At 43.7% G+C, this 14,649-nt stretch overlaps 1 protein-coding gene across 3 annotated transcripts in view; it reads left to right on the forward strand.

Annotated features, from left to right (window-relative positions):
- The window catches only part of ATRNL1 (attractin like 1), a 1,264,546-nt gene that overhangs the window by 273,833 nt on the left and 976,064 nt on the right, over positions 1 to 14,649 (forward strand). For all 3 annotated transcript variants that reach the window (XM_019502885.1, XM_019502884.1, XM_019502883.1), the window contains exon 11: positions 11,241 to 11,325. In XM_019502885.1, coding sequence (XP_019358430.1) covers positions 11,241 to 11,325 — 85 coding nt within the window. The remainder of the gene's footprint in view (positions 1 to 11,240; positions 11,326 to 14,649) is intronic.

Consider the following 14,649-nt stretch of genomic DNA (forward strand, 5'->3'; position numbering starts at 1 on the left):
CCCTCAGGAATGTATCCATCTCAGGTTACCTAAAGAGATAGGGTAAAGGTATGTCTCCTCTGCTGGGCCCATTCTCATCAAATTGTCACAGCATAGAGATTTTGGGGAGAAACAAAGGTGGCTTCTTGCCACAGGGATGCTCACACACACAGACATCTCTCAGCATTAGCTAGCATACCGTGTGCCTAGGGTCTGTGGGGCTGGGGTCTGTGCTGCGGGAGAAGGGCGGGGGTGTGGAATCCCTGCTTCATCAGGAAGTGGGGGGGGGGCAGGGCAGGGCAGGGGGAAGCCAGGCAGACCCTGTTGTACTTTCGGTCTCTGCTGGAGCTCCAGCCAGGGAGCAGAGGGGAGGGGCCAGAGAGCCCTGCCCAGAGCGCGTGCCGGGATGCTGGGAGAGTCTGATTTAACTTAAACCAGGAAGGGGTCTGGGACAGACGTTGCATAAACCAGTTTCAGCCAAATCAGTTAAGTCTGATGCTATATTCAACCAGATTTACCTCAAACCGGTTTTGACCATTTTCAAACTGGTTTATGTGCACTGAACATCTTTTCTGTTACAGGTTTAAGCCAATTTCTGACCACTTAAACTGGTTTATGTGTAAAGTCTGTCCCTAGCCCTAATAGGCTAAAAAGTTAATTAGCATGAGTGTTACAGACATCATATCAACATAAAGAAGCCTCCTGTACCACTTGTCTTTGTGTTGAATAGGAAAGACGGAGAAAACAAAAATGTGGTCTTCGGAAACAATTGAAATTTGTGCTGCGATAAGAAGCTGTCATATGCTTAAATCTAGGTCTCTGAAACCAACTGCTTTAGTCCTGTTGTGCTTGTTTGTGGCTCTGCCATGAACCCAGAGAACGGGAAAACATTTTGTTGGACTGCCTTGAGAATAAACCAGAAAGTAAATTGCTGCTGTTTCAGTCGCATGCCCCCTTCTGCATTCACCCGTTCTCGTAGAGGAAGGGATCTGGCCAGATCCACATCTAGTACAGCGTCCTTTCCACAGCTGTGCTAGCCAGCAGATCCAAGGATTGGAGCCTGAGTTCTATCCACGCTGCTCCACACCCTGTCCTCTGTATCCAGCTGTGCGCGACAAGGAAGAGGTTGTAGCATCCCTGTGAATTTTGCTTTTTTCCCTGTACTGCTTGATATTTGTGGCCAGTATTCAGGATCAAACAAGTCACCTCATGCTGCCATACAAGACGGGCCAAAATCTGGCCGTGTTTGTTTGTAGAATTTTCTGCTTTACTGTCTGTATGTTGGATATAAATCAAATGTGTAAACTGTTACCTGGTATATATGCTGTATATAGTACTAACATTACTCCTGTTTCCCAAGGAATTAATATTTTCTAGAGATGGACTTTTTTCGAACTATCCATTCATTAAGGTATTTTCCAAAGTTGAGGAAACATAAGGGAATTGGTCACAAAAACTAACCTGGAAATTGTATGCATGGATAGGTTAGGCCTTTTATACTACATGGCAGTAATGAAGTTGAGGGGGATGATTTGGTTTTGTTTTCCTGAAGCATACCTCAGCTTTCACAAGTTTGGTAAATGCATTGAGGGACATATTAAGCAGAGAAAATAATCAATATTTTAGCACTCTGTCCCAGACTGCCATCAGATTTGAACTCTTTTGGTCTACTGAAATTGTTTTCGTTGGATTTGGATATCATATGCTTGGGACTATGAAGAGCTCTTGCATATTTTTTCCACCTCTATCTTTGCATGCACAAATTGACCCACAAAGGATTTTGAGATTTGTTTTTTTCACTGGGTGAAAAAAATACAGCTTAGCTAGTTAGCCAACTTAATATCCTAGTGAAGAGAAGGCAAGTAGTATTCTTCCTACAGATTAGCAAATTGAAATAAAGTCTGTGAGGGAGGACAGTCTTTAAGTTGGCATGCTAATTTATTTGAAAACTTCAAACTGCTTTGTCTTCACAAAGAGCTTGCATTAACTCCAGTTAAGAATAGCTTTTTTTTTTTTTTGGCCTGGACACGACCAGAGAGCGCTATCAAAATTTCATATCTGCTGTATTTGTGCTCTGATCAATGTTTTTAAAGTAAAATGGATTAAGTCTTATCAGTACCTGGATGGGAAGCTTGCAAAGATAATGAAGTAGCCCAGAGAATGGTGCTGGTAGTTTGGTGATTTAGCAGAGACAGTGAGCTTGCTTTTTGGTCAAGAGAAACCTTAAAACAGAGTCTGTGACTACTTGTGATGAATTTAAAAAAAGCAATTGCAGTGGTGTCACTTATGGCGTACTGGCTAAATTCTGACATTAGTAACTATATTTGATACGCCTAGATTATTCATTGTAGTTTCAGTTGAAAAAATGTTGCTCTGGGTGTTGTAAATGCCACTTTCTGAGGTTTATGGGTATGTGGGAAATATTTAGATACTCCCAGTAAGTGTGTGTGGATGGATGGATACAAGTAATGTTCCTAGAGCAGGAGCAGCTGCCCCATGTTGTTCCCCAGAGATGGATGCATTTCAGGGCTATCTCTGTAAAGAGTTTTGGGATCGGTCTAAAAAAAAAAAAAAAAAGTAGACATTGTTTATAAATGCAAGATTCATCTTTTAAATTACATCTTGGCAGTCCTTGTTAGGATGTGGATTTCTGCTGGCAAGGGCCCGAAGATTGTATTCATGTTAAATCTAATGTATTGTCTGCTCTACAGTTTTAACTTTGAAACAGATTTTTCCCCCTTTTAACTAGTATACATATTTAAAAACTCTTTCCTATCAGGAAAGTTCTTGGTTGGACTGCCTCCTGAATCTACTTTGGCTTTACTTGCAATCTACATATTGTTTACATTTGTTACTAAAAGTTATAAGTTTTCTTGTAGAAAAGTGGCATTTCCAAAACGATATGTTCTAATTGCAGTCTTTGAGAGCAAAGCATTGTGCTTTATGAAACACTGTATTTAGTAAAAGGTATATGTTTTATCTTTTGAACCACAACAGCAAAAATCTTTAATTACAAATGGATTATCAGTGTGCCGTCCCAAGGAGAATGTAGAGCAGCAGCTGCAATGGATTAAATTTTATGTATTCTTGAGCACTTAAGTCATAAATGTAGCTCTGGCACAGTCTCTAGTAGCAATTAGCTGTTTATCACTGTAGTATTAGAAAAGCAAAATCGTAATAGTATAATACACTAATTGCTTCATTTAGTAGTCAAACTCAAGCTTGTTTGTTTTTTAATGCCGCTTGGGGATTTGTTGTTGTGTACCTAGGCTCTGTTGTGGATGTTACACCTGTAGATGAAATTTATTTCATGCTGTTTCAAACAGGTCTGGCTTTGTTTTGCTGAGAGTAGGGACTTTTTTATTATCAGAATAAAGAAAAAGATTTATTCTATGTGGAATAAACTGGAAAATAAGTTTGCTAGTTTTGTGCCAAACTTTAACAGTATTTTATTTGCTTTCCATCCAGAGTCCTAAAATACAAAAGGGTCTGTGGCATCCACAGTGTGTATTGTGAACGAACTGTACACTTCTTTCCTCACTGAAAAGAGCCAAAAATATTTGTAACTTTTAATGAGATGAAATCCAGGCTATGATCTTATTGGGAAAGAAATATTGTTTGGTAGTGGAGGAGAGAGGTGTATGACTAGCTATGAGTTCTAGCCTTGTTCTGCTCCTGAGTGCCCCAAAACAATTCTGGCAGAAGTTAATGTGTGTATGTATGTGTGGCCATCTGGTTGCTTCATATAAATTTCTGATTAAAATTGAAAGTTAAACTTCCAAGTTAATTGGGTCTTTGGCAACCAACCATCCTGAAATGGCCCTTGAAAAAAAACAATGTGAGCAAAATCTCTCATCTTCCAACTGCACATTTTTGTGGCCGCCTATCTTTATGAAATTACTTCCATGCTTCCGTTGCACAAAACCATGGCCAATACAGCACTTCTTTATGTGGTGCTTTCTATGCTACCTTTTAGCTCCCATCCCATCCACAAAGTTGGAACATGGCCAAGAAGAAGAGGGAGGGCAACTGCAGCTTACTGCTCCCATGCGACTCAGGAGTAACTGGGCAGAGGAGAGGCATAGATTTCGGGAAGGTAGAAAACATATGTCTTTTGAAAAGAAGCCATATTTTCTGAGACTGATTGTGAGAAAGTAATTGTTAAATATAGTAGCATTCAAGGGGATATAAAAAAAGAAATGGCTTCCATTAAAATACTCTTAAAGAGAGGAAGTACTATTTGACATATTATTTCTTCATATGAAAAGAATATCTAAAGTCTGGGCTTTAATACTGAAGTATTAAGAACCGTAAAAATATCTATGATAGATGATGATGGAGAAAAATGAAAACTTTTTTCTCTTGCATGGAGATATAATTGGGACAAAACGGTATAAGATTGATCAATACAGTGTAATTCTGATTATAGCACTTTGTTTTGCCATCTCTCTGTGTCATAAAAGACACAGAGAGATGGCAAAACAAATTTGAATTTTTAAATTTGGGTGTGTGAATTTGAAAGTAGTTGTGAAATTTAGTGAAAATTCTGAGTAGTGGTTGGAATGTGTACCTCATACATGTCCATAAGAATTAGAAATGTTTAGAAGGAACTTGCAAAATGACCATTGCATCAGCTGTATTAAAAATAAATTAAGTATGGTGGCTTCAGTGATCATCTGACTTTCAGCTTCGAAAATAATTTTTGTATAGTTAGGTTGTCTGGTCACATTCTTCTGAGCTAAGTACAGACAGTCAAACAGTCTGAATCGATTCAGTCTTTGCAGGTTAGTCTAAACTGCGTAGATTGAATCAATAAGAAAGTGAACAGACAAAACATTCACTTTTGGTTCCAGAAGTGTAGCCACATGCCTGCAGTGACCCGGGCCAAGACCCCAGGGGTTGCTAGACAGCTGGAGCAGACAGCTTGGGCAAGGCTAGCCTACCCACTCTGCAAGGTGGGAGCTTGTGGGGAAGGTGCAATCCTTGGATGCTGGGGGACTGTGAGTTTGACTTGAATCTGGAAGGGATCTGGGACAAGTTCAGTAAACTGATTTAACCAAAATCAGTTAAATCTGATGCTACATCTGTCCGGACTCATCTTAAACTGGTTCTGGACATTTTGAAAGTGGTTTCTTTGCATTAAACTAATGTTGTGTTACAGATTTGAATCGGTTTCCAGTCACTTGTACTGGTTTATGTGTAATTTCTGTCCCTAGCCAGGAGGTCACATCTAGTCCAATCCCGGGTTCAAAGCAGGACCACCCCCAACTAGATCATCCCAGCAAGACAAAGCCTTGGTTGAATCTTAAAAACTTCCAAGGATGGAGGTTATACAACCTCTCTGGATAACCTGTACCAGTGCTTTACTACACTCTTTGCAAGCAACTTTTTCCTAGTATCTAACCTAAATGTCCCTTGCTGCAACTGGAGACCATTGCTCTTTGTTCTGTCGCCTGCTACCACTGAGAACAGTTTAGCTTCATCCTCTTTGTTACCTCCAGTCAGGAAGGCTGTTGTTAAATTCCCTCTCTATTTTCTCTTTTCCAGACTAAATAAGCCCCATTTTCTCAGCCTCTCCTCATAAGTCATGTGCCCCAGCTCCCTGAACATTTTTGTTGCCCTCAGCCTTCTTTTAATAACTGTTGTTTCTGGGTTCTAATTCCGAATTTTCTTGCAGACTCCATGATGAATGGATTTTGATATCAAAGATGACATTTTTAGAGCACCCTACAGAAAGGATCAGACATCACAAAATTCAGTAACAGTCATTGCTTTCTTTTCAACAGGGCTGTGAGAGGAAGTGGTGATAGCATAGCACCACTGCCTCCGCTTTTATACAGTGGTCTGTTGATTAGAGTGAAGGCCCAGGTGTGCCACAAATTAACTTCTTTGCTTTCCCTGAGCATTGCACTGATCCCCTTACCATGCCCAATCTACTACTCTGCTTTCTGTGCCCTGCCCAATCTGAGACTATGCTGCCTGCCCCCTCCCCAGTCTGCCACGTTATACTTAGAGGCTACTTGTACCACCCATGCTCCTGGTTGGCTATTCTTGCTTTAAGGCATTACAGATGGCTGTCCCCTCTAAATGACTGGGTAATGGAGCTCCTTTACCTCTTTCATATATATCCTTCAAGAGAAGTAGACCTCATGTATATGTATTGTAGAAGACTATGAGTACATGAGGTTACATGCTGAGTCTATGGCAAATGTAACTGTTCCTAAATCTCCCGAAGACTATATTATCTGTACAGTTGCATGGATACGCATGACACTTTGCAGGTAGAGAAAAATTGGTGCTCCCTGCCCTGAGTTTAACAGCTAAATTATTCTTGATCTAGGAGGGATAAACAAAAGGTGGAAGAAGCGTTGACAGCAGTGAAAACCCCCCCTATTATTTGTCCATTTTATTAATAGTTTATGGGTTTTTGTAGTAATGTTTATATTAAATTCATATAATTGTAGAATTTTGGTATGTTTAAATATTCAGGCACTGCAATTGTGTAAGAAAAAATTATGATGTATAAAAACAAAATATATTAAATCCTTCACCAAGCAAACAGTCACTTGGTTAACTCCCTGCATTTCACACGAAGTAATCTGCACTTCACAGAGTAGTTCTGATCAGGAATTTACAGCTCAGCAAAAGTATTTTTCTAGCACAATGCTCTGTTCAATGTTCAGTAGTCACTGAGAAGGCTAGAAGAGATAAGAGGAAAGGCTATTTGTAACGTGGTTTTTTTTTTATCCTGTACTTTATTGAAAAGACCTGCCAGTTTGACAAATAACATGAGCAAGCTAGGAATTATTATATCTCCAGCCTGCAAGGGTTTCTTATCTTAAAACCAGCTTTTAATATGTTTTTATGGTTTTCTTTCAGTATTAAATCCTACCTTTTGTTAAAAGTATATAAATACAAAAATCATTCAGAGTGTTTTTTTTCTAGATCAAGTGAAAATATACTGTGTGTGTTTTATTTTAAATGTTTTTCTTCTGTCACCAAATATATACATCTTCCATATGCTTAAACAAGCTGCTCCTGCTCACATGCACTGAATTATAGCAAAAGGAACTTGAATTTACAGTATAATGGAAAGATATTGCTAGGATGCTGTAACAATAAAATGTGTGCGCCTTGTGTAGTTTAAATGGCAAAATGTTCCTGAAATAGAAATTGAATTCATAATTGTTCATCACTTTTATTTTCCAGTAAATAAGGCAACTCTGTCTGAAGCTCTTGTGTAATTCAAATTCAACCAGCCCATCTAGTGCATCTGTTGCACTGTGATGTAAGATATGTATATCTTTGTACTTGATATCATGCTCACCTTGATCTAGCACTTGTGATGAGAAGTAATTAATTGCTGCCCTAATTTTGTGATCTGCTTTGTTGAAGTTGTTATTTCAAGAACAGGTACTGGATGGCATCTCTCTAGAATACTTTGGTTTTCACCTCTCTAGCTGGGTAGTGAAAGGTGTGAAGAACATTAATGAGATACATTAATAAACTAAAGATGATTATGGGGAAAGAGAAATTTGGGGATGTACTGATCCATACTTGATGCTGAACAAAAACTTGTTTTATTTCTTTCTGTTCAGGATGGTAGACTGAATCTGAGTCACTGCCAGATGTTGAAGTTACTGGCATTTAGATGTCTGTATGGTAGATACTGCATTTACTTTGGCAATAATAGAATATGCTTTCAATACCTACCCCTGTTTCAGAAAGAGAGACTAATTGATTTATCTGTCATAGACATGCTGACTCACTGTTGATTCTTGTGTGCCTCAGTAAAAAACTTGACCTCCTTTAACAGTTCCCCTATCCTCTTTTTATGGGTTTCCTTTGCCTAAAGACAGGTTTCTTGGATGCTGCGGTCTCTGGTTATAATTGCCTTTGTCTAGGGTCAGAAACAGTTAGTTTAGATCAGTGTTTTGAGGCAACATTTTTTTCAGTTTGATTTGTATATAGCATACCTTTAAATAGACTCAGTTATTAGTATAGTGTGTATATATAGCAGCAACAGAAAAAGCTGGTCCGGGTGCAACTCCCCACATTGTTGTCTTGCTGTAGCTACCAGAGTCTCAGATTCCCATCCCTCTCCCAGCTTCTACTACCTGTCCTCAGCCCTGGGTGTGGGGAGACATGGTATACATGTGGGGCTGAGGGAACACATAGTTGGGGAGCTTGGGAGTACTGTGCATGGCTTGGTGCTGGGATAGCACAGCAACAGATTGCACATGACTGCAGGTATTAAACTGTTCCCATCTTAGGAAGAATAAAAGAGTGGTGTTACATGAAACACAGATGAGACACTTTCGGTAGCCAACAAAACTAAGGCTCCTTACCTATGCCAACCTATTTCCATGGCAAAATCTGACTCTTCAAGCTGTGTTTTAGAAGGAAGAGTTTTAACCCTTCTCTTTCTAATGTGTGTGAAGACTGTCTCAAGGACAAAAATATTACATTTCTCTTCTGCAATAGCTGTAGTGTTTGTTCTGCGTGAAAATACATCATCCAATTCAGTGTTCAGGTTCTGAGCTTCCTTCTGAGAAGCAGCTCAATACCTAAACCAAGGTTGTCCAGTTGGCAGCCTGGGAGGTCATATGTAGCTCTGGAAGGGTTAATCTATGGCCCCCAGGCTCTTGGCTTGGCTGCAACTCTTTGCATTATTCTCTTGCTGCAGCTTCTAGAGTCTCTGGCTTTACCTCCCTCCCCCAGCTTCTGTTGCTTGCCCCCAGTGCTGGGCAGAGGGAGACATGGTGTGGATGTGGGGCTGAGGAGCTTGGGAGGACCACGCCTGGTTTGGAGATGTCAGTGTAGCACAGCAGGGATCACTCGCTGAATGCTGGGGTGAGGGGAGGGGAGGGGAGGGGTATGTGGGTGCACACCGGGGGTGCACGGTTCAGTGTACAGCCCAGAGCAATGTGGCCCATGCAGCATGGGCCAGGGGGGAGCGGGGTCTGTAGCAGTCCTCGCCATGCTGGACACAGCTGCCTCCAGCTGGTAAATCTGTTGTGGTGGGTAGAGGAGGGAGGGAAGGGGCATGGGGGGGCAGATTAATGTCCCCACAGCGAGGGAGGGATTGGGGCTTGGGAGTAGCTGCCCAGCTGGGGTAGGGGAGCATGGGACTTGGGGAGGGGGGCTCCCGCCACTGTGTGCCACCATGCACTGCCAGTCCAGGGGGCATGGGAGCGGGCATGTGCCTCTGAGTCTGCGTGGGATGGGCTGGGCTGGGCTGGGCTGGGATGTGCTCTGGACAGGTGGCAGAAGGTGCTGGGAGTGGGGGCTGTGCCCCAGCAGGACGGCATGGCAGTGGGCGTGTGCACCTGGATTGGGGAGGGTTTGGTGGTAGGGGCTATGAGGAATTTTAGGGTGGCTGCAGCCCCCACCCTATAACCCCCACTCCACTGCGCTCTGTGGGGTGGGCGAAGCCAGGGCTGCACTCTAAGACAATAGACTTACCAGCTGGAGGCAGCTGTGTCCAGCATGCTGAGGACTGCTACCTGTTTAGTGTATGACCAAATCTCTGAAGCGGCGCCAAAACTTCAGATCTGAATTGGCTGAATCAGGTTGGGACAGTGATTCGAATCTCCTCAAATCGAATTGCTGTTCCTCTGAATTGGCCGAATCTGAATCCAAAGCGAATACTTGCTGCTTCGCATAGCCCTAATGTATAGGCTTCTGTTGATTTTAATAGGAGCTGCCATAACATTTCAGATTAGAGAATTTGGCTCTCGTTAAAGGTTTATTTAAATAGGAAAAATATCACTTGGCTCATTTTGACTGTAAGTTTGAGTAAACCACATAATCTACCTGTGTGTAAACATGCACATGCACACACACACTTATGCACACACTTTTTCCAGAAAATACATTTTAAAGTCTTTTTGATTCAAAAGACTAATGTACAACTTCACTTAATCTGGTGCTAGATTGCCCTCAACAGTCCTATGTACATATTTCCATAAACTCTTAAGTATAAATTCTTTAGTTGACAATTATCTGAGAATCATTTGACAATGAAAGTGTCCCCTTATTGGATCTTGACTTACTTCATCTGCATTCGATCTTTAAAATGTATACACTTTTGGAGGTATTTATTTTTTTTCTTTAATGCTTGCAAAATGTTTAGCACAATTCTTGGCATTAAAAATATTAAAAATATTTTAATAGCTTTAAAAAACCTAAATACATCCTATGTACCTCCTTTGTTTGTCAGGCTCCCAGCCTCACAAAACACTTTTCCTTTTTAGGTATGATTATTTAAGAGCCTTTTACCTGAATGGTCATACCAAATCTATTTATCCCCCATAAAATAGATTTTCAATGGTATTATACATCTCATCTTTTTAACTTTACATTAAAAATATGAAGCATGTCTGCAACATTATAAGTGCTTTGCATTGCAAATCTAATTTACATATGGGTCCAAAGGCAACCTTAATTACGTAGTCCAAAAAATTAATTCCCTGAACAGTTGTTAAAGCTCTTAGAAATAGGTCAGCATGGTTCCACGTTAAATTGTTGGCCCCTTGTGTGCTTTTTGCCCTCCAACCCATGATAATACAATATTTCTCTCTGATGATTGGACTTGTGGCATATTCATGCTGCTGAACAAATATTTTTCTCATTTAGATTCCCTTAGCTTAGATTTTAAATTCTCAAAAATAACACACTATAGATATTCTGTATGAAAGAAAAGATTACAAAGAAGGTGAGTATTACTGAAGATAAGCACATTATCCTGAGATTGGTAGGGGCACAGTATCAGAAATTTTATATCCATTACTGTGCCTATTGAATATATATCAATCAATAACACCATTGGCGTCAAGAATTAGGAATACAAGTTATACCTTTTAAACAATGATCCATCTGATGGAACACACCAAATTTTACATTGCATTGGGAGCATGGAGTGACTTTTGCTTTGAAGTTCCTCTCATTTTCCTCTGACATTTGAAGTAGTAATTATCAGGAGGTGAAAAAATATATATTTAATGGGGTATTTCAGTGCGTTTAAATTCTTACAGGATACAAATATATCTTAGAGCAGAAGGAATATTTGTTTTTCAAGAGGGAAGCATAAATTAGCATTGGAAATTGTGCTTGAAAAATACATGTTTCAAAATGTTATGCTCTCTTAAATATAGCCCACATGCTTTTGACTTAATTTTGGTATTTACATATGTAATATATTTTCCTAAAGTCTCTTGAAACTGTTACAGGAACTTACATGCTTTCCTTTTGTCTTTCAGCTTGTGATGAATGGAAAATTTTACCTAAACCTAATCTGCATCGAGATGTGAACAGATTTGGGCATACTGCCGTTGTCAGTAATGGGTAAGTGAAGCATGTTCTAAACTGCTATGACTGTTTTTGCTGGAAGAAAAACTATGATGACAGTTAAATTTACATAAAGCACAGTTCTGTGATGTACAATTGATGTTATTTATTAGCATGAATATTAGTCCTTAAGAACAGCTTTATATATCCTGGTTATTTGTGTAATAAATCATTTATATGAAGTAGTTGAGGAGCATTGCAGCAGGCCCGTGACCACAGGGGTGGCCGTGACACGCCCTGGTGGCCATGTGACCCCTGCCTGGCTCGGGTCCTAATATAGCCCTCCCTCGTTCACTTGCCTGCCACACTTTAATCTTATTGAAAGTTATAAAAGGGAGGCTGCCTGTAGGCTCTGAGTGAGCCTGAGCCTCATATTGATCTCTATTGTGCCCCTTCTGGGTCCATGCAATCACAGTCCTGCACCCCTCCCCCCCAGGTTAGTAGACACTCTCAGCCTGTTGGTACCTCTGCTGGGCACTGTGGCAAAGTGGGAGCTCCCTGACTAGCCACAATATTAGTCTCCTCACCTGCCCCTGGGCATGCCACCCTCCTTTTTCACCTGCCATACCTTGTCTCATTGTTTCTTAATAAGGCGGGAGGCTGCCCTTCTGACACCCTGTTCTCCTGGGCCTATGTTTGCAGCTCCAACCATCCCTATATTGCATCCCAAGCCTTGAAAATGTTCCTAAGAGCTGAGCTCTGCTGTGGCCTGAGGCCAGGCTCAACTCATCCCAGTGATAGGCCTCTCGCTTTCTGCCCTATTACGAGCCAGACTCATACCACCTCCCTCTCACTGAGGCCTCTCCCACTCCACCGCCTCTCACACGGCCTCTCTCATACTGCTCCTTTGAGGGGCCACTCTCATACCGTCCCTCCTTTTCCTGGGGCCACACTCACCCTGCCCTTGCCTTGAAAGGTCCTGGGGCTTGTCTTCCTGCACTCCCCGGACAGCAAGCATGTGGCCTCTTGGGCCTCTCCTGCGACCCTCATTTGAGTGACCGTGGGGCAGTTTGCAGAACACTGGAGTGATTCTGCTTCTAGTCCTTCACCAGGTTGCTCACCCAGCTGCTCTGAATTAGGGGCTCCTGAATTGCCCCATTGTTTACCCATGGTACCTCCTCAGCTGTTCCACCCAATCAGCCTCTGACCCACCTGTGGCCTCAGGTGCCCGAAGGCTTACCTGGCCCCCATGTTAGCAGGGCCTACCCTCAAACCCCCTGCTCACCGGGACCCACTTCACACCCTTTCCTCATAGGATCTCATCTCAGGCCCCCTGTTCACAGGGCCTCACTGCTCACCCCTCTCGGCATTCACATGTTGTAACTGTATCCCGGCCCCTAACTCCAGCCCCTCTCCTTGGGCTCTCACTCTCACTGAGCTCCTTCCCCCACACACATGCACAGTTGGGGCTCCTTGCCTCTTCACTAGGCTCCATGCCCTTTGCTAGGCTCTCCAGGCCTCCCAACTGCCACTCTGGTGCAGGCTGTGAGATGCTCCACTGCACCCCGCTCTACACTTCCGCCTCTACTGAGGCCCATACTGTGCCCCCCTACGCTGTGGCCTGGGGTCACACACATACGCCCAGGCTCAGGTGGCCACAGCCATACCTGGCCCCACTCTCCATGCTCCAGGGCCTTGTACCCCACATAGGCTCAGGTGGCCGCAGCCCCCAACTACCTCTGATGTTAATTGACCCACCTGAAGGTGGGGGCTGGGGTTTAGGCACCCCTATTCACCATCCACCGGGGTGGTAACTGGCCTGGTATTTCTGGGGGGCTGTTCAGGCCACCCATCCCTGGCAGGGTGCAGTTTTAGGTCATGCCCAGGACCAAGAGCTTCCTAGCCATCCCCATCAGCTCTTGCCCTTACCTCCTGATGTTACCAGAGCATCAGCTCCACCAGGAGGTGTTGTTTCCTCAGTGCCAGGCAGCAAGCACTGCCTCCAGCTCTGCTGGTCTGAATCTTAAAATGGCTGCTCATCAGAGCTGGGCTGCACCTGCCAGTTGCCTCTTCAGGCTCTTAAAGTGGCAGACACCAGAGGTGCTCTGCCACATACCTTCCCCCTCCCTCCTCTTAGAATAAATAGTTTCTGGGAGAGGTTACCTCTGCTGCTCTGCCAAAGCAGGCTTCCCTCAGAGCTTGTGAAATCGCTTAAGTGGCAAACACCCTCAAAAGTGCTCTGCCACAGGCACCTACAGCCTTAAAGGCTGATTGCATTGCATGGCTCCTATCCTTCCCTACACCACATCCCAACTCTCACAGGTGTTACTGTAAAGATGTTCTCTCTCGTGGCCTTTGGCCTCCTTGACCTCTGCCCCTTTACTCTGGCTAGGCCTTCTAGCCGGGGTCCACTGTGTCAGACCTGGCTTTTGAGGTGCTAGCTCAGGCATGGCTCTCTCAGGCACTGGGCCTCTGGCCCCTGTCTAGTTGCACCCCTCTTGGGCACTGGGCCTGTTTGCCCCTATCTGGCTCTGTGGCCTTGCATTCTGGCACTTCAGGCTCAACAGCTGCTCAAGCCTTGAGCCTACCTCTGGCAGGGTTTAAGGTGATCGTGTGCGCCTCGGGAGCTAATGGGACCTCCTGTGTACTGCCCCTACAGTCCCAGCCTAAACTACCAGTGTGTCTGCAATGTAAACAATAGGCCCCTGGGCTATAACATGAGCATTAAGGGGAAGCAGCCCTCTGTCGCTTTAAGAGGCCAAACCTTCCCTCCCCACTAGTGCTGGTATACCTTCCAGGTCTGGGCTAGTCTTGTGAGCTCCCCAAGCCTCACTGGGGTCCCACGGGTAAGATATAAGTCCATTCAGGAGCCCTGCTGCCTGGAGCTCTTCACCCTGTAGCTGCCAGGGAGAGACTAGCCTGCTTGCCTTCTCCCTCTTGGGCCCTCAGACCCCTGATCCAGTGTGCAGCCTCTCATTTGGGTTCTCCCGTGTGCAGCCCCTTCTCTGGGCTCTCAGACCCCTGGTTCTGCATGCAGCCCCCTGGCAGCCACCTCAAACCCTCTAGGGGTTTAACATAAAGCAAAGGCTACTTTCCTGTAAAACGTCTTCTTTCTTTGGCCAAGGAAATTGCCTCTGTTCCTAGGCCTGCAGAATTGTTTAGGTAAATCCCAGTGCCTTCAGGAACCCAGCTGCTGCTCTGCTGTCAGGTGCGTCTCACTTCACAGCTGCCAGGGAGAGAGTATCTGGCTTATATAGCTTCAGCCTGAGTCCTCTTCTGGTCAGGTGAGTCTCTCATTAGACCCCTATGCCACCTGCAAGCAGCCTCCTAGGCTGCTACCTCCTGTAAAGGAGCAGGCACCCCCCCCCCCCCCCCCCCCCC

The sequence above is a fragment of the Gavialis gangeticus genome, unplaced genomic scaffold, assembly GCF_001723915.1.
Source record: "Gavialis gangeticus isolate Ggan-Ray unplaced genomic scaffold, GavGan_comp1, whole genome shotgun sequence".
Classification (NCBI taxonomy): Eukaryota; Metazoa; Chordata; order Crocodylia; family Gavialidae; genus Gavialis; species Gavialis gangeticus.